The following is a 23,166-nucleotide window of genomic DNA, read 5'->3' as shown; positions in this document are numbered from 1 at the left end:
GTGACTTCAGAAATCAGAGGCCACCAAGTGGTAGCAATGCTCACCTGTAATCCCAGCAGAGGCAGGCAGATCTCTGTGAGTGCAAGGCCAGCCTGGTTACAGAGGTAATTCCAGGACAGCCAGGGCTACACAGAGAAACCCTATCTTGAAAAACCAAAAAGAAGAGGAGGAGGAAGAGGAAAGAAGAAATCAGAACCCACGGGGTACATACCCACTGGACTATACAGCCACAATAAGCCACGTGGCCTGGCCTGTCACCTCCATGGTGGACAGCCTTCGTGGAATGCCTTGAAACAGACAGTCTCTGTTAGGGGTCCCCTAGCCTCCCTGGTCCTCCATCCTGGCAGTGGCAAGGGAAGGTTACTACATAGACAGGAGACACTAAGTGAACCCAGAATAGGTGGGAAGAGATCCTGTACCCATCCCTGTTCAGTCTTTGGAGCTCAGTATTTAACCCAAGCCTATTTTATCTCATGGCACTGAAATAAGCAGGTTTAGTAGTATGAGCTGTCTGCAGAAAGGCCATGTATCTCCAGCGTGCACACGCACGCACGCACGCACACACACACACACACACACACACACACACACGTGTGCCAGCCAGGCTTCAAGGGCCATCATCAGCTGCTGAGGACACACTCTGGTGACTGTGTACTCCAGCTTCTTTTGTCTTCTGGGCATCCTTGAAAACAGGGCATGGACACTCCCAACTGTCTCAACCTCCAAAGCAAAGCTTCTCTCTCTGGCCAGTTGTCCCATGTAGAGCTACAGCATCCCATCCAAGGGATGCTGGACACACACCAGTGCCAAGGGGCAAGGTTCTTGACAGCCCACCCTGTCCTGTGAAACTTCCCCAGCTTGCACGTGGTCACCTTCCTTTTCATACTGTCTGGTCACTGGGCTGGAAGAGAACAGCCTTATTAGTCCATCAATCTTGCAGACAGTACCAGTGGGTGGGAGGGGGCTATAAAACCTTGCCCTGAATAGCAGGGCTGCTCCCCCTCCCACCTCGTAAACCCCACAGACCGGCTAGGGGACCAGTTTCACTATGGCTGCCTTGACTTCACAGCCCTCACTGAGACTACTCTCTGCAGCCTTCCCTGGGAGGATGAGGCAGCTCCCAACCCCCAGCCCTGGGAGCCCCAGAGCTGTGATGGGGCTAGGCTATTCCAGGGGCTCTCTCCATTTGAGGGCTGTTACCATCTTGATGGCTCTTTTGAATTTGGTGGCTAAGACTGAAATGTCCCAGGGAGGGAGCGTTCTAAAGGGCTGACTAACAACAAAGATTTTAAAGCCAATGCTAAGCCCCAGTGGGCAGCACATCCCTGTACTTTGGGAATAGGTATGGCAGCCCAACCACCCAGGGTGTAGGCCAGCCAAGGCCACAAACCCAGTACCCACCCAGGTCTGCTTGGGAGGCATGGCTGTGGCAGGCTGTGCTCCTCCACTGGCTGGCTCCGTCCACAACCCAGCTGGTGGTGAGCTGAACTGGAGCATGAGGCCTGCACAGGAGTCCTTCAGGTCTTCAGATCCCAAGCTCCTGAGCACGCTTTCTGCTGCTCACTGGGCAAGAGCTGGCTGCTTTAGAGAGACGGCCGTGACAAAGGCAATGCTTTGGAGGACAGAGGTCCCTATGTGCACATCACAGCAGCGCTTGTGGCTGCCCTCTGGGCTTGTGCAGCCATGTCCTGCTGAACCATGGTCAGGAAAGAAGCTGGTAGGAGCATGGCATTGGCCTGGAATGGATTCCGCAGAGCCTTCTCTTCATTTTAAAGGGATGGCTCAAGTTTAGAAACATCTGTTGGTTTCTGCCCCAGGGGCACGCCATTTCTGCTTATCACGAGCAAGGATGACTTGTTAGGATATCATTATTTTATTCTTTTGATGCAAAGTCCATTAAAAATAAATGCTTCAAAATCTTCTAATTCTACAGGAGCAGCTGAGAGAGAGAACCCAGAGTCCTTTCTGAGACTTTCCCAACCCTCCTCCCTTCCCTTCCTGTCCAAGTCCAGTCAGAATTCCCAGTTCCTTTCCCGTGGTTGTGGCCCAAGGCCCCACAGACAGGGTGGTAGGAGCCACTATAGGTAGGGGGCTACCAGCCAGGGAGCCCGACCCTTCCTGGGGTTCACTTCTCCTCCACCAATCAGGGCGTGGTGAGGACATGCTTCTGGATATGTAGAGGATGGCACACACTGCTGCTTTCTCCCCACGCAGGGAACCATGGTCCAGATGTGCCGTCTTCCTGCAGACCTGGCTACTTGAGCCAGGCAGAACCTGTCTCGCACTGGCCACGACTTACTGAGGCCTGTCCTAATCCATGCTGGAAGTCTCTGCAGATGACACGGTTTAAAGCACTCGTCTAGAGGAGAGACGGTGGGACGGTTAGGCTGCTTAGCTACTGGAGGGAAAGGCAGCCAGGTCAGGGGTGGTCTCTGTGAGGACAGGCTGGCACAGCTCTGGTCTGTTGTTCTCTAGTGATGGGCATCTGCTTGGTAATCAAAGTGACTGGTGACAGACAGAAGAGATTAGTGTTCCTGCTATCCTACTCATCTCTTGGCAGTGAGCCCACAGGATCCTCCGGTCACAGCCCCTCTGCCTACCACTGGCATCAGCCTGTTGACATGGTGGTTTGCTCCTGTTAGGTTATGTCTTACCCTTGGCCTAAGAGTGAGAAGCTGGCATCTTCACCAGGAGCCTATTCTTAGGGCTGATGTTTCAAGCCCGAGGTACAAGGGGGAAACCCTGGGTTCCTCCAGGAACGGCTGGAAAATGGCTTGGAAATTGTGCGGCAACAAGCATGCCTGGCCGTGAAGCACAGTCTCTGTCCTTCCCATACTTAGGAAGCAGACTCAAGCCCAGGCTTCCAAGCTTTGCAGCACAGGCTCAAACATCTGTGCAGTGGGAGGGATGGTTCCAAGCCCCTGCAGCTGAGTGGTGGGGCAGGGCATCAAACGCTCTGCTCTGAAGACCAAGAGCTCACACCGTGGTGCTCCATACCGTGGTGCTCCACACCGTGGCACACAGCAAACACGGACCCAGTGATCTAGTCCATGTCTTACCTGTGATTTCACTCTGCCCCACATCTGATTTCAGCAGCAGGTGCCTGGGGTGACTGTCCACATCTTCCCCCACCAGCAACTCATTCAAACTGGACCATATGCAGTAGGGAGAGCTCCTCCTTGGATGAGGCGCCTCTGTGGCGGTATCAAGCACCCTGACCATTTTTCCTCACTCAAACCCTGGTCTACATCCTATTGACAGAGGCTAAAGATGCACCGCTCTGGGTACTGCGAGGTCAGGTGTCTCATGTAAGAACACACCTTCTTGAATCCAGGAGTCTCGGCCAAGTGAGGGAAGCCTTCCAAGCCTCTGCTACAGTTATGCAGGGCAGGAGCTGCTGCCTACTTTGGGGGCAGGGCTGTTCTGTGTCTGGCCGTAGATGGCAAATGCCAGCTCTACCACAAATCCTCCACTGAATTTGTGACACAGGCATCCAGTTCCAGTGAAGCTTCCACTGACCTGAAGCCATTGGAAAGAACCCAAGCAATCAAAATGACCCACGGAGACAAGGGCACTTGCCCCCCGATAAAATTCCACCTCTGCTTTGCTTTAGTGGTTGGTTAAGGAAGTCAAAGAACAAAAGCAGACCAAACCAGTACTTGGCTGGTCACCCCTAGTTCACTGGACATAGAGAATGTTTCATGTTGAGGTCCTTACAGAAGGGCCCTATGGGTGTGTGGTCCCCACTCCACCTCTAGCCAGGCAGCCACAGACTCGGCCTCTCCTTTCAGGTCTTCACAGAAGGCAGTGCACTATCACGTTGGATTGGACACATTTTGATTCTTCTGCCATCACAATACACAGTGCAGACACTGGTATGACCCAGGCTCTCAAGACCAAGGTTCTTTGCCAAGCAACACTTTTCTCAGTGTGTCCTGGGGCCTCCTGCCCCAGCGGGCCTGAATGCAGAACCCAGACAGGCAGCAGAAACTCTCCTTCCGGTTCTTTCTCACATGGCTCAGCCTGGTCCGGGTGCATGTGACTTCACCCATGGCAGTCTCAAGCATCTTCCTTTGGACAGGAACTGGAAACTTCTAAGAGCTTGTTCGATATGTTAATATTCAAAGGAAAGAAAATATGGTCTCACCGGAGACTCCCATAGTGCCAGACTGCCCGAGACGTACATTTTGGAAGAGTTGAGTCCCACACCACATTAATTCCTTTTACTTTGAGCTTTCTCAGAATTAACAGCACCTGGAGGCCTCCCCAAAGCTCTGGAGGCAGGAAAGGGTTAGAATACGTGGGAAATGCCTATCCTGACACATGCTCGCTCCTGGTTTTAAGTTGCATCAAATTCAGAAGCAAACAGGAATACCAGCAAATCCGACACTTTATTAAGACATCTTAGGCTTTCCTGTGTTTTCCAAAAACAGAAAGGTTCTATTGAGTGAACACATCAAAAGGACTCTGCGGAATCCCTGGGGACCAGCCACAGAAGGTGTCGCATGAAGCTGTCATCTCAGACCATGGCAGCAGGCAGCCGGTTCTCCATCTGCCTAGGGAGGGATCTTCACTCTCTGAACAACTTCAAGTCAGAGCTCAGTCTTTCCAGGCCCGGGAACAAAGGCAGCTGCCAGGTGCAACAGTTTATGAGGCTTTATATGTGCCTTTTATACATGCCACGGGAGCCCAAGATGCAAGTGAGTGACCGCTGCTGTCGGCTGATGGCTTTAGCAGCCACATGATCCTCCCTTTGATGTCCAGGGTCAGTGCAGTCCTGGCCCCATCGGGGCTAGGAGGAGGCATAGGAAAGAGAGTCTCACTGTGATCTGTCCTGCGAAGAAAACAGCAATAAACTTTATTATCCAGTCACCTCGGTCATTCCTGACAGGAGTTCCCCCCACCTATGCCCTCCACTTGAGAGGGAGCTTTCATGGGAGGACAGGGACGTGCGTGGAGGCACACTTCACAGTCCTAGACCTAGGGTGCACAGCCACACCATGGGCCACGCAGGGCTGTGGAGCCCAGGGAACAACGTGATAGGGTGGCTACAGAAAGAGCCCCTCCAACCATGATGTATTCTCACTGCTTCAGAGGGCTCAACTCAGCCGGTGGCAGGGAGCCTCAACCACAGGGCAAATGCTTGGCTTCCCAGAACCAGTTCTGCGCTCCTTGGATCCCCACCCCAGGAGCACATACAGAGGGATACCACTGCTCTCCGGGTCTGGGACTCAGGCCCTTCTTCTTCTTCTCCGAGGGAGGCCCGCCTCAGGCACCTGCTCAAGGGCTCGACTCCTGTTCCTGCTGAACTGAGCCAGTGTGTGAAATGAACTGATATCAGCTCAGTAGGCACCGGAGGGCGGGTCCAATGACGGCGGGGCAGTGCCTCAGCATCTTCCTGCCAGTGGCTGTGGACACATGGAGACCTGGACTGCAAATACAAGACAGAGTTCACCACGTCCAGCAGAACAACAGAGCCCTCCCTCACGCGTGGCACTGGCTGAGACACGTTTGATTCAACTTTGTGATGCACCCAGGTTAAGTTTTCCGTGACTGCTAACGTATCTGATATTACAGTGAGCTATTCAGTGGATCTGTGTTTTCTGTAGACACACTTAAGGGCGGTCAACTGCTAACGTATCTGATATTACAGTGAGCTATTCAGTGGATCTGTGTTTTCTGTAGACACACTTAAGGGCGGTCAACGCACTGCTTTCGCTTGACATCACCCTTGGGTCAGGCTGGTCTCTCCTCTGGAATCTGGGTCCACACAAGCTGACCACCAGTGTGGCCTCTCTTGGCTGCACCTTAAGTGTCCCCATCTCACCACCTCTTCAGGTGCAGAACTTAGCCACTGTGAACAAAGCGGAAACCAATCACTGTTCACCAATCAGCTAAGCTCTGCACCTTGTTAGAGAGGTCATCGCCGGTAACAATTAAAGGGCTGCCGAGGTCTTCGAGGTTGTTGGCTTCTTTTGTTTCCAAAGAGCCACAAGGGGCCTCTGGTCTCCGAACTGCAGAGAGAAAGTAGCCACGGTTCTGCAGAAGCAGCCAGGGTCATGGTTGCGTGGTAATCCCTGGCAATGTGATTTTAATCTCAAGTCACAAATCAGCATGCCAGGAACCCAAGCAGCCAGAGCAGCTGAGGGCAGCGCCGTGCTCTACCACTCCCATCCACGACACTGGGCGGGCGTCCTCCTCACTGCCTTGGAGCCCAGCGCGCTAGCAGCTGCCGCTGTCCAGCCTGCTAGGGGAGCAGGCAACAAAGGACGCATCTTATCAGCTGTGTGGCCACCCTCACTCTGAGCAAGGAGCCTTAAAGTCTGGGGACACAGCCTGCTCCCAGGTGAGGAAGCGTTTCTCTGACAGGTGTGGTTTGCAGGGACAGCTCTTTCCCATCCTCAGCCTCCAGCACTGTGACCAAGCATTCAGCTGGAGGGACTAGGGGACAGCAGAGAGAGTTCACAGGGAGCTGACGATTGGTGACAACTCCTTTGCCTGCTTGGGGGCCCAGAAAAAAATCACAAGGAAGAGACACGAGAACCACAGTGTGACTCTGTAGCTCTCCAAAAGTGAGGCCAAGAGAATGTGGAGCGGGACAGGGGCCGCGCGGTGATTTTAACACCACCATATGCACAACTCTTCCTAAGGGTAAAGGTTTCCAGGGAAACGGCCCAACCCATCATTGGTGTGCTGGCTCAGGGGGCTGCACAGTTACTCACTGCACCCCATCATCTCCAAGTCTGACTATGATCCCCCCCACTTCTGCAAGAACATGGTCGTGCTTCAGGAAACTGTTTCCCCTTCATACTTATAGTCGGTTCAGACAAGCAGAATACTCAAACATACTGCACAGAAGTGGACTTTGTAACAGCAAAATGTGAGAATGCAAATGAAATATCCAACAATGGGTTAAGACTAGTAACATAATTCTAAATATTCATTACTTAGAAATCACAGAGAACAAGTAACACAAACAATGATTGAGATCTGATGCGAAATTTAAAAAACACACAAAAGTAGACATTACATCATGTACCACCATGAAGAAACTTCGAGAAGATGCAGAAATGGTAGCATGGCTGTGAGAGACATACAGACCCACACTTCTGCCCACAGAACACCGTGCTTTGTGGCTGCGGAGGAGGTAAGTCGCACAGCCAAGACCTCAGGAGCTGGAGCAAAGCCTGCGCCAGTGCCAGCAGGAGATGGAAACACAAGTCATGGGGTGGGGGGACACCTGCTTCCCACCTCACACAAATGTCACTAAGCTGGGGGGCGGGCAGGAATACTCTTGCTTCCTACTTCACAGGGGGACAGAAGCAAAGGAGTCTCAGGTTTACTAAGCCTAGGAGATGCCTGCATGCAGAAGCATGGAGCAGAGCAGTGTGGTACATAACCCTGTGTTGGCCTTAGCCCTGAATGTCTACAGATCCGTGCAAGACCCAAGGTGGAGAAAGCAGTGCTGGAGGGGCCATTACGCTTTCAGGAGGGTGCCTCTGTTTCACACCGGTGCATACATAATTCCAGGAGATAAATGAGGTGGCCCCAGGGATCCTGAGCCTTCCTGTCCCCAAGACCCTTTGACAGCCCTTACTAGGATTTCTGGTGCTGTGGTGGTCTTGGCTCATCACGTGCTTACAAACTGACTTGGATGGTTGGGAGAGGAAAGGAAAGAGAGAATTACCTCTTTAAAACAGCATTTCAGACACCACCTGGGCTGAGGCTCTGTCCATGTGTTCCTTCACCAGCTCAAAGCACCTGTGGGCAAGCTGCTGCTGCCTGGCGTCCTCGCCCACCATCAGCTCCCCATAGAGGTAGACGCCCATGGCCTGCAGGGCATGGACACCAGAAAAGAATGGAAAAGGGTAAAGAGGCTGAACATGTTTGTGGGGGCATGTTTGTATTCGCTTTGTACAAGCTGGTCTAAAAACACAAATGAGAGAAGAGAAACTGCATCAGCTGACCAACCGCAGTCTGCAGTTTCTACTCTCTCCCCTTTGTCCTCCTCAAAACTCTACGGTAGCACAGGTCTTTAATCCCAGCACTGGGAAGCAGAGTAGGCAGAGCTCTGTGTGTTCAAGGCCAGCCTAGCCTAAGAAGGAGTTCTAAGTCAGTCAGTGTAACACGATGACACCCTATCTCAACACCCTCCAAAACACACACACACCACCACCAAAAAAACAACAATAAAAACATGAAATTTTATTGACTCTGTCACTCTGATACTGAGTTCAGGAACACTCTGGGCAGAGACAGAGCTCCACAAATGGTCACTATGGAAACCCTGTATCTGTGAGGGCAGTGCATCCCAAAGGACAGCCGGCATGAACTTGCTCACCAAACCCATCACCTCCCAGGCCACAGGGACCACAGGGCCCTGAGCAGTGCAAGGGCAGATGTTGCCGGTTTGGCCCAGCCAGGCCGCTTCTCACTAACAGGTCCCCAAACATCAGACACTCGCTCTTCTGCTTTGAAAGCCATGCTACAAAGGCTTGGATTTGCGCTTTGCCAACATTAAAAACAGTCAATTATGTTCTGCAAGGCCCAGAGTTCTGCCTGCTTTCTTCTTCTTGGGAGCTTCCCAGGGGCTACATTCCTGCTCCACATTCAAAGGACTTCAAAGGCAGCATAAGATAAAGACTCAGCAGTGGCTCCCAGAGTGCTTCCTGCTAGACTGAGGCATGGCGGTCCCTGTGTGGTGGACAGTGTGGCTCTCATCCACTGAGCTGCTCTGGGCTTGTGTGTGGATGTGTGTGTGATTTGTGGGGATGCCAGATCCCCTGGAACCGGAGTTACAGAGAGCTGTGAGCTGCCATGTGGATGCAGGGAATTGAACCTGGGTCCTTTGGAAGAGTAGCCAGTGCTCTTCACTCCCTTTGTACACCAGGCTGGCCTCGAACTCACAGAGATCCGCCTGCTTCTGCCTCCCGAGTGCTGGGATTAAAGGCGTGTGCCACCACCTCCCGGCTTTCACATCCCTTTCTTTATGGAAGAACCAGCCCTCGCTTTGCTGACTGCCCTGTCCTCAGACCCTGTCAAAAGTCCTTTTGTCCACCCCACACCTACTGTCCAACCCACCAGGCCACAGTTTGCTATAGGCTAGCCAGAGGTGCAGGCTGGGGTTGGGAGAGAACATGTGGTACATGGGGGACGTCATGTGGGGACACGTCATGAGGTACAAAATGTCAGAGGAGGTGCCCTGAGTGGTGACCCCAAAATGTGCTACAGATCAAAGAGGTGACAGATGACACACACAGGCACAGGCAAAGGCACACGCGCGCGCGCACACACACACACACACACACACACACACACACACACACACACACACACACACCCTGGCATTCAAGGCAGGAGACTGTTTCCTGGGGAGGCTGGGCCTGGCTTGGCTTCCCCACAGGCGATCCAAGGGTGTCCCGGATGACTCGCACACATGCTGGAACTGTAACAGGACTCTACAAACTGGATGGACCCACGGTGTTGCTAAGCAGTGGCCTTGGACTGAAGTTTGAGAGCAAGTCTAACCTAACACCGCACTCCATCCAGAGCAAGGACAGAGGGCGGAGGTGTCTGTGGCACAACACTCTACCAAAGGACAGAGAGGAGATCACTTATGACTGCCAGTGAGCCATCCCACGCTAACATCAGGCGGCCGATTTCCAGCTCCTGGAAGCCACACTCACCTGATCCTCCTGCAGGAATCTTGTCACCTGTTCGTAGGCTCTTGTGTACTTGTGCTTGATGACCAGTTCACACCATCGATGGCGAACCTTAGGAAGGAAGACAGGAAACCAGGTGAGCAATGTTCCTTGCCTAAGAGGGCCTCGGGATAAACGGTCTCTGAACTGCAATTTCACTGAAGCCCGAGGACTTCTACAGTGTAGCTGCCTGGACATCTGCACTTCATGTCTTCCTAAAGGAGAGAGCTGGCACTCCTAAGCACAAGGACCGCCACTCACCATGAGTAGAAAGCGCACGAGTTCAGACAACAGCTTCACGGCAGCACACACAACTGTGCGAAGTTAACGGGCAAGTGCAAACAGGAGTCAGCACCAGGTCTACACTCGTGGTGCTGCCAGCTTCAACAATGAAAACACAGTATGTAGGAAGATGCCAACTCCAAATGCACACAGCATTGGGGTACCTCTGCTGAGGTTTAGAGATGCTCAAGCAGACGGCTCTTGACCTGGCGGCTCCCATACGCACTGTGCATACCTAGTAGAAATGCATGCTCTTTTCAAAGACTGTCATGAAGGTTTGCCTACAGGAACTTGCTAGGACCCTCTGCCCTACCTCTTACAAATTCAATAGGCACCCACTACCTGTGAGACAGCAGTAAAGCCGCCAGGGACAAGGGCCATGCAGGGCCATCTTGCTGAGTGGCAGTACCACGTTATCACCACCATCACCACTTTAAACCAGGAGCTTCTGCCTGTTTGGCTCTCAGACTCCAAAGCAACAACTGCTACTTACAAGCTGTCTGAGCTACACCCAAGTGAGCAGTCAGCCAATCAGGGCATGCTACATCACTGCGTCAGTATCGGCCTCCAGTCGCCCTTGTCTTCTCTGCCTTTGAAAGCGGGACTGGCTCTGCAGCGATCCCTTAGCAGCAACAATAAATGGACGCAACGCCAGCATCTTGGCTCGGCCCCTGCAAATCACATCACTCTGCGAATTCCAGTCCAGAGTCTTCCCCTAACCCAGATAAACAGATTTCCAGAAATTAACAACGCATGGGGGTGGGAGTGTTGGGGAGCCGCTAGGAAGCCATGAAGAATTAGCTCTCCCACAGTCCCGCCAAGGGCACCACCAGGACATGGGCATCTGGTCCAGAGCTGACCCTAGAAGCAAATGTGCAGAGCTTTGGGGTTGGCAGGCCCTGGGGCTGTCTGAACCTCTGCTTTTCCTCCCAACTCAAGGTCATTTCCAGTGGACTAACCATACCCACCCCAGCAGTAAAAAGCCTTTGTCGGTGAGTTTTGAAAATGAGCAAAAGCCAGGAGACCTGGTATGACAGTCACTGGCTTAGGGACCTACTGCTCTGCCAGTCGCTCAGGCCAGGGAAAGAATCACTTCTCAACTGCAGGGCAGCAAGAGACCTGTACCAACTCAGAACAGTGGGCACTCTGGTCTCTCAGGTCCGACGTATCCTGTGGGAACCTGGCTGACTTACAGGCTTGCCACTGTGACTTCTGTCAGTCTGAAACTGTACAGTGTGAAAGGAGGCTTTGGACAGGGTCAGGACTGAGGCTCACTACTATTTGGGTAAGGGATTAAGTGTTATTAATGCCAGCAGCATGGTGGGAACCCTGAAGAAAGATAAGTAGAGAGGGGTCTCTCAGAGGAAGGGGAGGTTCTATATCGTTGACAGACTGATGGGCAGTCTATAGTGCATGTATGTAGTGAGGGTGTCTCTGACCATGGTTGGCAGATGGGGGTGGGGAGTCTATTAGCTAGGGTCTGTGTACAGGATCAGTTGTGAGGGTAAGGGAAACAAGAACCCAGACAAAAAAGGATCCACCAAGTAGCTTATCCCCACTGCTTTTGAGACAGGGTCTCAAGTAGCCCACAAGCTGACCTCAACTTTGATGCGCAGCGGAGGATGATCTATGACCTTGAACTTCTTCACTTCCTGCCTCCACTTTCCAGGTGACAGGATTACAAGTGTAAGCAACCATTCTAATTTATGCAGTGCTGGGGATAAAACCCAGGGCTTGGTGAGCACTCCCTTCCCACTGAGACACATCTTAGTTACACACAGAGAAGTAACAGCATACAGCAGGGCCCATTTCCTATTAGAACGAGGCCCCATAGGTGGGGGCAGGAGGCTGCAGCCTGGCTGGAGTATGTGACGGTTCAGAAGGCCATGCCACAGAGGCTCTTTCACAGCATGAAGTCAGCGTTTCCACTCCGCTTACAGTCAGAAATGGTTTATTGTCGTGACGAATAAGAGAGCCAAGCTTCTGAACCCTGAAGGCTCACACGGCATCCAGGAAGGACAGACCGTCTCCCCCACCCCGCACAGAGCAGGACAAAACAGTCTTTTCATCAGTAAGGGCTACATGCACTTCAGTATTTCAAAGACAGGATGTTTAAAAGACACCAGAGAGATGCTGCATGGCTGAGAACCGCCCCACCCCGCCCACCCCAGTCTCTACTCACGCAAGGGCTTTCAGTTTTCTTTCTATCCAGTTCTTTGGGCAACAAAGAACATCTTAGTTTTCTCCTCCAAACTTGCGAGCACCCACAATCACAATTAATCCCCTCCCAGGACAAGGTAACACCTGTCACCCCGGCAGTATTTGAAAGTGCACACCTGTGGAAAGCTGGGTTGCCGTCTTCCAGATCACAGACCTTAGTGCCCATCAGAGGCGGCGGACACTTGCAGGGAGACAACGCTCCTGCAGTTAGCCACAGCTCTCAGGAGCAGCTTGGTTCGTTTGCTTATTCCTCATTGTTAAGTAACTAACTGGCGGGTTGCTGTGGGATGGTCAACCTTCCGGGGCACACTGCATATATCCATGACAGTGACTGGCACCCAGACTCCAGGAGGCACTAGGTAAAGTCCAGCGTGTGGGTGGGTGTGGGGGACGGGAGGAAAAAACCAAGGCCGTTACCAGACCCAGAAGTTGCCCCTCTCCATGCTAGGACTGTCCCTAAAATTTCTGTGCAGGCGTTGCCTCTGTTCTGGGTTTTCTTACCCAATCTAACACAACAGCAGAGCGTGCCCTAATTTAACAACAATAACAACAAAATCAGAGCACTAGACTGTCTGGACTTGTTTTCATGAGTAAAGAAAGACTTCCCGGTCCTGAGTAACAGCTACCGAGTGTCCCGCCAGACCAGAACTGAACTGAATGCCCCCAGAGGGATGGTGCCTGCAATAGTGGAGACAGAAGACAGCCCACGGAGCCATGGAAACCCAGGTGTGTGTGGGCACTGCTCTGCTCAAGCAACAGGCATGTCTGTGCTCTCAAAGACACCGTTAAAGAGGCCTCCACTGTTCACTCCCGCCAACAGTCACTGCTGGGCTTACAAGGTGTGTGCTGGGCATCAGTGCCAGAGAACAAGGGCCCCAGGGAGGAACGTTGTGAAGGTGGCCTCCATCTTTCCTTTATCTTTTCCTGTCACTGGCTGTTCCCGCCTAGTCCGCCTGTCTGCAGTGTCGGGGAGACAGCGCCGACTAAACAGTCTTCCAGTTGGAGTCATTCTGACTCTTGCATGGCAGTCTGCTTGCAGTTTTGAATGGTTATAGCTGATTTTATTGATTTTTTTCCCTTCCTATGGTTTTTTTCAATTCTGTTCTTTTAGTCTTAGCATTTCTTGTGTTTATGTGTATTCAAATGATCTAACGGCACCCTTGACCTTCCTTTGGTTTTCTGAGACATCTGTTTGATCTGTAGCCCAGGTTGATCTAGAATTTCTAGCATAGCTCAAAGTTGCCGCCCAAGTTCTGGGGTTACAGGTGTGAGCCACCACGCTTGGGGAACTACCCTTTAACTATTTATGCTTTACTATACTTCAACTGTTGGTGGAGTTAAAAAATTTAATGATTTAAATAGTTGTTTGGTTGAAAGCATCACCTCAGCTCCCTAACACCCCTTTATACAAAAAGTCCGGATTGTTTGGCTGGGGGCTTCACCCCGTTTTTGGCTTAGGCCCCCTCCCCTGGGAGTTGCCTTAGTCCAAACTCCACCTTCAAGAAAGCCCGCCAAATGGTGACCCTTTCCCAGGGAGGGTTGAGACCACTCCCACAGGCTACTTAAACTGCCCCCCAGAGAATGAACACATGGTCTCCCCTTTCCTCTCTTCCCCTCTGCATGCCTTCCTGGGGCCACCTGGGAGCACTGCATTAAACATGGGCATCTTTTATTTGATCTGGTTCGGTCTGGAATTATTTGTGTTGGCGGAGAGGCTTGTCTAAAACGAAATTCCTAACTTAGTGACTAAAATTCAGGGCGCTCCTAAGGTTTTGCTAGGAACCCCTGGCAAGTGTGGAGTTAGCAAACACCTAAGTCTGAAACAGCATCCACACGGTCAGGCCAGACCTAGATGGAAGAGGCTATAGGAGAGGTGGCAGCCTGTGAGGTGGGCGGGCCGATTCGGAGTTGTTCCTGGGAGTGCAGTTGCGTGGCTCCTGCCTCTGTGGGGCCTGCGTCTGGCTGGATAATACATGACCACCAAGAACATGTTCTCTCTCCCCTTCTGAGCTGAAAATACAGACAGCAGACAATCCCGAGTGGGGTGTAGAGACGGGGGCATAGCTATAGCCTGGCCGGCCCTTCACAGCCCCACAAGGCTGATGGAGCTCTCGTGGCCTACGGACAGGCGGTGAAGCACAAGGCCTAGCACACAAATGACAGGACAGAAAGGCTGGGTCACTGGAGTCTTCCCAGCTGTTATCAGGTTGATTCTTGTGTGACACATCGGTGTGCACACTTCAGAACAACAAATAACTTTCGTGGGGTGTGGTGCACGCCTTTAGTTCCTGTACTCACAAGGAAGAGGCAGGCAGATCTTTGCAAGTTTGAGGCCAGCCAGGGCCACTACACAGTGTTCCAGGCCAGCCAGGGCTACACAGCAGGACTTCATCTCAAAACCAAACAAATAAATGCCATACCCCCAAAAAGAAAAATCTTAGAAAAACTTATTTCCAGGATGTACTGCTCAGAACACAAGAGGTGAGACCCACACCACTGGAATAGACTCCAGAACTCTGCACCAACACAGGGGCCTGGGGTACGCTCTTTTGGGTTGGGTGCAGAAGGGAGGATGGGTACATGGAGGATAGGTCTCAAATAGCCTTCCTATCAGAACTGCTCTGAGGCCAGACAACTAAACCTGTCGGATAATGTCTTACAGTGGGCCGCCAGGGTGGACTGTGGCAACAGGTCTGAGAGACTGGTACCCACTCAAAGGCATCTACAGGCCTTGGTTCGGGTCCATGCTTCATCTAGTCCAAACACAGTAGAGGCAGCTAACTATGTAGGTATGGGGGAGGGGCGGTACAGAAGGGTTCCAGCAGGCACACTTATGCATGTGCAAACGTGTGCGGACAAGCGTTACTTTTCAACAGTTCCCTCATTACATGCAACACGCTGAGTTTTTTATTATAAGTTTTAAAGCTAGCTGATAACATACTAAATAAATTTGTGGCCCGCTGTTTTGTGGGGAATTGGGCAAATTTACCTCCCTAAAGTGAAGATCAGAAAAGAGTCGGACTTCAGGGAGGTGGGGACCACGCCTAGGAGACTCTAGACACTGCAGATGACCCCTATCTAGCAAATGTGTCAGCTCAGTACTATGGCCTTCTCTGCACTACAAAAGTTGATTTTTGAATCTGTGAGACTTTGGGAGAAGGTAGCAAAGGGGAACGGGTGCCCGAGTGACAGGGTACAATCTGCAGGGGTGGGGTGGGGGGGCTGTCCTCATCCCAGCATATAGTGACAGTGATGGCTATGAACAGGGTGGGCTCCAAGACAGAAAAGGGAGAGGTGAGACCACACAGCTCCACACCAACTAGCCCTGGCAGTGAGTGACCACTGGATGGAAGAGAAGCAGCCTTGGGAGATGATGCTCACAGCATCCTCTGGGTCTGAATTACCAGGACCTTCTCAAAGCAGTTTTATACTCACCTGGTCTCACATCAGCCCTAGCTGTGTGGCAATTCTGTCCTATGAACAAGGTTCCTGTGAACCAAATGGTCCCTCTGGGCGGAAAGTCTCTTCACTTGGAAATAACACAGAGAAAACCTGCTCTTCAGATGTCTGCAGTCTTAAAGCAGCGCCACCTAGAAGATTGCTTCTATTCTTGAAGTATGCTTCAGGTCCAGCACGTGGACCCTGCCCCCCCCCCCAGGGAGCCCCATGTCCAGCGATCTCTCCTGGAAGCAACCAAGGGCAACACGCCGGCATCCCTCCTGCTATGTTTACTGACAGTTACAGCAATTTAAACCCTTACATCACCTTTGTACGATGCTTAGAAAGTCAGGAGCCTGGAGCCATTTGGCCACCCCCACCCCACTGGTCTCCACGCAGTGTCTGCTGGAGGCGTGCTTCTAAATGAACAGCACTTCTGCAAGCAGAGAATGCTTTCATTGACTTTGAAATTATAATGCACAGTTGGAAGCTATAAAATGCTTTGAAGAATACCACCCATCCTATTTATGACAGGAAGCCCCTTTTTTCTCAGTCCTTTTGATTTTGAAATTTACTGCTAAAGGGAAAAAAAAATCTGTCCATGGAACATGATCTGGGAAGCCCATTAAACCTCATCTGGAGTTTCATTTTATATCTGTAAACAGAGAGACGAAGGCTTGGGGCTTTTTTAAGTTAATAAGTCTACACTGTAATAAACAATCCTGCTTTTTCAATTTGTGTCCTTAAATTAGATTTACTTGGCTTTAAAGAAGGTTCGCTGCTGGTGAGAGGGACAGCCTTTGCAGAGCAGCTACGGGCTGATGGCACTGCCAGCTAAGAACTGTTTCCCGGTGCAATCGTGCACACTGACCTCCTCTCTCTTCTGAGACCAGAGACCTGTAGGCTGTGGTGTGCGCCAAACTGTCAGCACCTTTTATTCTGTTCCTCTCACTGATCCCCGCTCCCAAAGGACTATAAAATGAACAGTATTCGTCTAATAAAGGAAATTAGACCTTACTTCAGCTGCTGCTGTACAGAAAGGATAGTAAACACTAGACCTGGTATGAAGAAAGACACAGAGGCTAGGAAGATGGCTCTGTAAAGTTCTTGCTTTGCAAATACAAGGAAGGAATGGTGAGTCTGTCATTCCAGCAACCAAGAAGACAGAGACAGGGACTCGCTGGCTGGCAGCCTAGCCTAACAGGTGAGAGACAACAGATGACTCCCGAGGAACCACACCTGAAGCTGACCCATATCCATGCACAAGAACATACACTGGCAGACATGTGACTTTGTCTGGGGTAGCACACTGAGTGGTAACTCAGTTGCTGCAGCGACCACACTAGCATGGACAGAGAGGACCAACATTAGTATAACAGAATGCAGCAGCCTTACCTGTGTGTGAACCAACTTCTGTGATCAAGGCAGAACCCCCCATAAGCAGGGGATTTCATTTACGTGATTTTAATGCTATTATGGGTTTGGTGCCGGTCAGGAGAACTTAGGCGCTGTGTGGGGCTTGCACTGGATTCAGACACTCATCACCTTCTCTTCCTAGACTTCCCGCTGAGCAGTAACTCCTTTCAAAATGTTCTGAGGTCAGAAATAAGAGCACCAGTCCTTTCTCTTCAACACACAGTGCCTGGTCTCAGCTGAAAAAGAGGACTTTTGCTGCTGGTAGGAACAGTGACCAAGTCGGCGCAGCAATGACCCGAAGGTCTCACTAAGTCCCCAGAGGCTCTCTTGAAGGAGTTTCCACTCTTACCCCAGCACACAAGCTTCTGGAATTAGTCCGGACAGGAGATCCAGGAAAGAGTGGAGCAGCACACAGAATGAGTCTACCTCCTGCACCCTCCAGCCATGGCAAAGACTGGGAAAGCCAGGACACTATGACCTAAAGGGAATTCGTGGAAGACTGAGAGGTGTGGAAGGGGCAGAGACATGAGCACAGCGGATACTTGAGATGTGGAGGAGAATCAGCTACAAAAGGGGGTGTCCTGACCCCACTTAACAGCCACATGTATGCCCCCCCTTCTTAATGGTCATTACTTCCAATATTCTCCAAAGGAACTAGAAAGACTTCTAAAAGACAAGACTCCATGTTAAAGACTCGGGGGAATGCCTACACTGGTCATCTTGCTGAGCAGCTCAGTGTCTCTCTCGGGCTTCAGTTCTCTTTGGATTTTGCTGTGGCTGAAACAGGAAGGAGGCATGGGCCACAGAAATTACAGGAGCTGAGTGTCTTTCACAGTGGAAATTTCTTTGGGTTGGACTGAGTCCCAAAAAAGTCTATCACAGGTTTGTGCCCTTGAGTAAGTGAACTGAGGAGAACTTGCCTTGTTCCTAACTAACATGCAGGTGTGAGGTGGGGACCGGAGGCCTGAATGAGAGACACTTCTACAGATCCGATCTGATAAGGGACTTTGGGAGTATAGAGAATTGCTCCAAGCAAAAGTACTACACCAATGTCCTGTAAATAGCCAAAGACAAACCCAACCATCAGCAAATAGGGAAAGGCAAGTAAAAACCACAACCATGCATGTAGACCCAGATAGCTAAGATGAAAAAGAGACAGTAATGTGTGTTGACAAAGACACAGAAAAACTACAGCCTTCAAACGTTGTTGGTAGGACATAAAACTGTTCTCCCACTCTGAGAAAGTCAGGCAGGTCCTCATAATAGTCCATCAGAGCGCTTCTGGGCGGCCATCCGAGCGACCCGAGGAACCTTTACATAAACACTCATTGTCCATGACAGCTGCTGGGGGCTGACCAAATGGGGCATTATTCATAACATCAAAAATATTCGGCAATAAAAAGAATGAAGAAGAGCTGGAGCCAAAACTTGGTGGCAGAGTACTGGCCTAGCATGCAGGTAGCCCTGGGTTTAATCTCTAACATCTTAGTAGGAAAAGACAAGGACAAAGAGCTGAGGTAGCTCAGTGGCAGGATTTAATTCATAGCACGGGAAAGTACTGATATGAACTGCAAGCAACAAAGAGCCTGGAAGCCTCTGCCATGTGAAGAAAGTCAGTCACAAGGTATCACATGACACAGATCAGAGTCTACACACACAAGCGTCCAGGCTAAGCAAACCTAAAGGGATAGACGGGACAGACGTCTGAGCAATACTGGCTGAGGAGCTATTGGGAACCAGGGTCCTTCTGGGACTAGAAAACCACAGGCTTATACACTTTAAATATGTAAACTGTAATATGTATGCGTGCGCACGCGCACACACGCACACGCACGCGCACACACACACACACACACACACACACACACACACACACGGAAGGTCATCTTGTACCCTGCCACACAAAGAGAAGACCATGAGCCTGTGAGTAGGAAGCAGAAACGAGATCCAGCTCTCAGGCCTGTGGGAGCTGCACTTGCTGGCAGACTTCACATTTGATCTGTGCCATCTGCTTCCCACAGGTGCTAGGAGCCCGAGAAGACACTTGGAGAATTTTGGCAACATGGCCCTTTCATGTTGCAACATTTAAGGTACACCTGACATCTTTGTATCATTCAATTTACTACCACGAAATAGAATTTAAAGTTCTCTCTCTCTCCTTCCTCTCTTTTTCTCTCTTCTCCCTCCCCCCACCCCGTGTGTGTGTGTGTGTGTGTGTGTGTGTGTGTGTGTGTGTGTGTGTGTCAGTACAAAGCACTGACAAAACCCCACACACTGATACTACCAGGGGCTTTAAAGTGATAGGAACATGAGGTGTAGTTTGGTTAATTAAAAAGTCTCCAGCCTTAGGAATAGGGAACATTAAAAATAAGCAACAAAAAAACAAAACAAAACAGCACAAAAGTAAATCTCTACTTTTGTTATTCTACATCAGCTTAAAACAACAGAAAAACAGGAGACAACAGTGTTGCATGGTTTTCATGGACAATTTCTGTTAACACTGAAAAAGAAAGGAAACTACGAAAGGACACAGGGCAACACTCTCCTGACTGTGCGTGCAAAGGCACCGTTACAAACCGAGCACAAGGAGGGAGAGCACAGGGCACAGCTCAAGAATGACGTGACCGCTGTTCCTTTCTAAGGCAGATGCAGAGCTGGAGCGGCCTGTCAACTGCTTCAGCTCACAAGCACCATCCTGGGTCTTCATACAGACGACACTCAATCGGAGCCACCTGAGTGGCCCATGGGCTCCATCCTGAGCTCAGATTCTGGAGTGTGTGTCTCTCATCCGCCACCTGAGTTTGAGCACCACAAAGGTGTCACCTGCTCTGAACACTGTGTACTTGTGAGCTGCCAGGTGGAAGACAATGGTGAAGTTGTCCTCAAAGAGCTTTTCTGTGAGATGTACAGCAGGCTGGCTTTGAACTCACTGTGTAGACCAGGCTGACCCCAAACTCCAAAGTCTGCCTGCTTCTGCCTCCCAGGTTATTGATTAAAGACCACACCCAACCTTAATTACTGCCCTGGATACCAGCTCCCTTCTGTATTCTCCATCACTCTCCTGTTTCATGTTCAGTCTGAAAACCTGTCTCAAGAGTTTCCTCGCACAAGGATGCATTCTGACAGTGCCGGATGGTGCCGTGGTTGTCTTGACAATGAGGCCTCACGTCACCTGGTACCCAGGTTAGGTCACCAGCAACTAACTGTGCAGAGGTAGCTGACAGGGCAGGGCCACGGGTGCCAAGGTCTTGGTGCGGAGGATTGTCTCAAGCCCAGGGCTGCACTGAGGAGACACACATGGGTTTAGCAGGGTCAGTATCTGCCTCACCACGCTATTTAAATTCTGCTGGGGGCAGGGAGACCCAGAGCCCCTGATGAGGCTAGCCAGGCTCTCTGACACAGCCAGCAATGCAGAGAAGGGGCTGTGAGCGACTGCAGGCTTCTCCACAGGCTGCACGTGGAAATGCAACAGATGCTTAGAGCGATTTTCCCGGTGTCCACAGCACGGGTTCAGCATCCTGTACCAGTGTGCTGCCCCCTTCATCTGCAGGTCGTCTTCTCTTCTATCACAAGAATCCACCTTTTCATTCTTGGAAGCTTTGGGTGGGCAGACAGGGCTCCAGGTGGCCCCTAAATACCAACAGCCATCTTTGCGGTTCACATACTCTAGGTTGTTAGTCATCAAAGGCTAGACAATTCATCATGAGATTTTAAAAACTGTCTTTTCTTGAACCCACTGCTGTCTTAGAGCAGGGCTTCTTAACAGGGACTTTGCCCCTTAGGAGACAGCTGGCAAAGACCTAGAGACATTTGGAGTCCTACAATGGGAGAGAGGGAACCTCAGACACAGAGAAGCCTGAGATGCTAAGTATCAGAAAGTGGGGGGCGGGAATAAAACCTTAATTTCGAGTATTTCCACCTCCACCCCATCGCCACTCCATCTCCATCGCTACCTCATCCCACACCCTGGGGGCAAAACACAAGCCAACTAATCATTGACCCAAAGAGCAGGACTTTTGAGACCACAAGTAAAGGGCTGTCCCAGGCAGGAGGACAACACCCACCCACCCAGGGGCTGAGCTTCCCCCCTTTTTCTCTCCCAGTTTATGAAAACAAAGAATACGGACCTAAAGAGACAACATAAACTGTCAGCTAAGAAAGAGCCTTCCAATGAACAGAAACCACATTAACCAACAGGCATGCTCAGCTGGGTTATGGCTCAGGAACCAGGCATGCAGGCACAAAGTCCTGGATTCCACCACTGGCAAGACAGCCCAGAGAGCAACACGGTCCCACGTTTCCTCATCTTACCTTGTTGACAGTTCCATGAAGAAAGTATTTATAGCTTCATTTTAATTCCCAGGAAATTAAGGCTCTGTGACCTTCACCCTTGTCCCCAAGGGTCTGGAGCGATGGCCAACCCTAGCCATTGTGGGGTGCAGATTTCCAGCTGAGGACTCTGATCTGCTAGTCCATGCTGACACTCAACCATTGCAGTTTCCAAGGAAAACAAAATCAGATATGAAGCCCCAGAGTAGAGATCATTTCATCAAGGCTAGCAGCGGCCAGAAATAAACCCCAGCCCTGAGCGCAGGCAGCCCTCAGCGCAGGCAACACAGTTGAAATAACGCTGTACTGATGGCTGGGGTAAAACGAACGGTGTGTGTCTCCATTTAGCTAAGGCTCTGGGGCCTGAATGAAGCTTACTGAAAAGTCCATGCCTTGACTAACCTGCTTAACAATCAAGAATAAGCTGGTACTTCACGGGGATGGGCACACACTGCCATCCTGCTTCCTTGCTCCTTGATTTAAGACAGCGTCTCACTGTGTAGGTCAGGCTGTCCTGGAACTCACTGACATCCACTGCCTCTGCGTCCCAAGTGCTGGGATAAAAGGTGCTAACACTGTACCTAGCTCTTACTCCTATTTCATCCTGGTTTCATTCACCCCCACCTATTTTTTTTATTTATTTTTTTATTTTTTGGTAGTTTGAGACTGGGTCTCATTGTATAGCCCAAGCTGGCTGGGAACTCATCCTGATGTTCCCGCCTCCTGCACTCTGGGATGGTGACAGCCCTGTCACCAGACAGAGCTCACACTTCGTCCTCTCATGTCACAGAGCCTCCTCCCCCATTGTGAGGAGATGAACTGGTGCGGTCAGTGGCCCCTTCTCAGCATCTAAGGCTGACAGAGCGGGGCCACTGCAGTGTGGGCCACGCTGGTCACAAAATATATCTACATCTTTATCTTCCTCTCTATATCTTTATCTCCCTCTCTCTATTATATAAAACAAACAAACAGAAAAGTGCTGTAGATGCTGCATACCGAGGTATTGCCCTTGTCTAAAACACTCCGTGCAGCCTCATACACGAGTTGCCTGAAGTGAGCTATGGGGTTGGTAGGGCAGGCAGACACGCAGGAAGACCACGGATCTTCTCGCCATAGACCAGATTTCCAGCTTAAGACACTTGCTAAGGCAATATAGGGAACTCATTATTTTAAAAGGGATCAAAAAACATTTTTATAATTCCATTTTAAAATTTGTTGCACTTTTTATGTCTGTTTTTGCCTGAGTGTATGTACGTTAGAAGTTCATGATTAAAACAGACATAGGTGAACCACATAAACCAACTGGGGTCTTTAGGAGACTTCGCTGTGGTGCTGGGACCTGAACCCAGGTCCTCTGCAAGAGCAGCAACTGTTCTAACACAATCTAGCTCTCTAGTCCGTAAATTACATTATCATTTATCTATGTATATGTGTATGTGTATCATTTATTTGTGCATATGCGCATGTGTATCATTTATGTGTGCATATGCACATGTGTATCATTTATCTGTGCATATGCGCGTGTGTATCATTTATCTGTGCATATGCGCGTGTGTATCATTTATCTGCATATGCGCGTGTGTATCATTTATCTGTGCATATGCACGTGTGTATAATTTATCTGTGCATATGCACATGTGTATCATTTATGTGTGCATATGCACATGTGTATCATTTATCTGTGCGTATGTATAATTTATCTGTGCATATGCACATGTGTATCATTTATCTGTGCATATGCGCGTGTGTATCATTTATCTGTGCATATGCACATGTGTAT

General features: G+C 50.5%; 1 protein-coding gene across 1 annotated transcript in view; it reads right to left on the bottom strand.

The window, feature by feature from the left end:
- Window positions 1-4,372: 4,372 nt before the first annotated feature.
- Window positions 4,373-23,166, bottom strand: part of C16H9orf3 (chromosome 16 C9orf3 homolog) — a 233,523-nt gene continuing 214,729 nt past the window's right edge. The window contains exons 14-16 of the mRNA XM_005355323.3: window positions 9,687-9,773; window positions 7,688-7,832; window positions 4,373-4,834 (exon numbers count right to left, since the gene is read on the bottom strand). Of these exons, the coding sequence (XP_005355380.1) occupies window positions 7,692-7,832; window positions 9,687-9,773 (228 nt within the window). The 3' untranslated portion in view covers window positions 4,373-4,834; window positions 7,688-7,691. The remainder of the gene's footprint in view (window positions 4,835-7,687; window positions 7,833-9,686; window positions 9,774-23,166) is intronic.

The sequence above is a fragment of the Microtus ochrogaster genome, chromosome 16 (genome assembly GCF_000317375.1).
Source record: "Microtus ochrogaster isolate Prairie Vole_2 chromosome 16, MicOch1.0, whole genome shotgun sequence".
Lineage (NCBI taxonomy): Eukaryota > Metazoa > Chordata > Mammalia > Rodentia > Cricetidae > Microtus > Microtus ochrogaster.
This window is presented reverse-complemented; position numbering and strand designations above follow the sequence as displayed.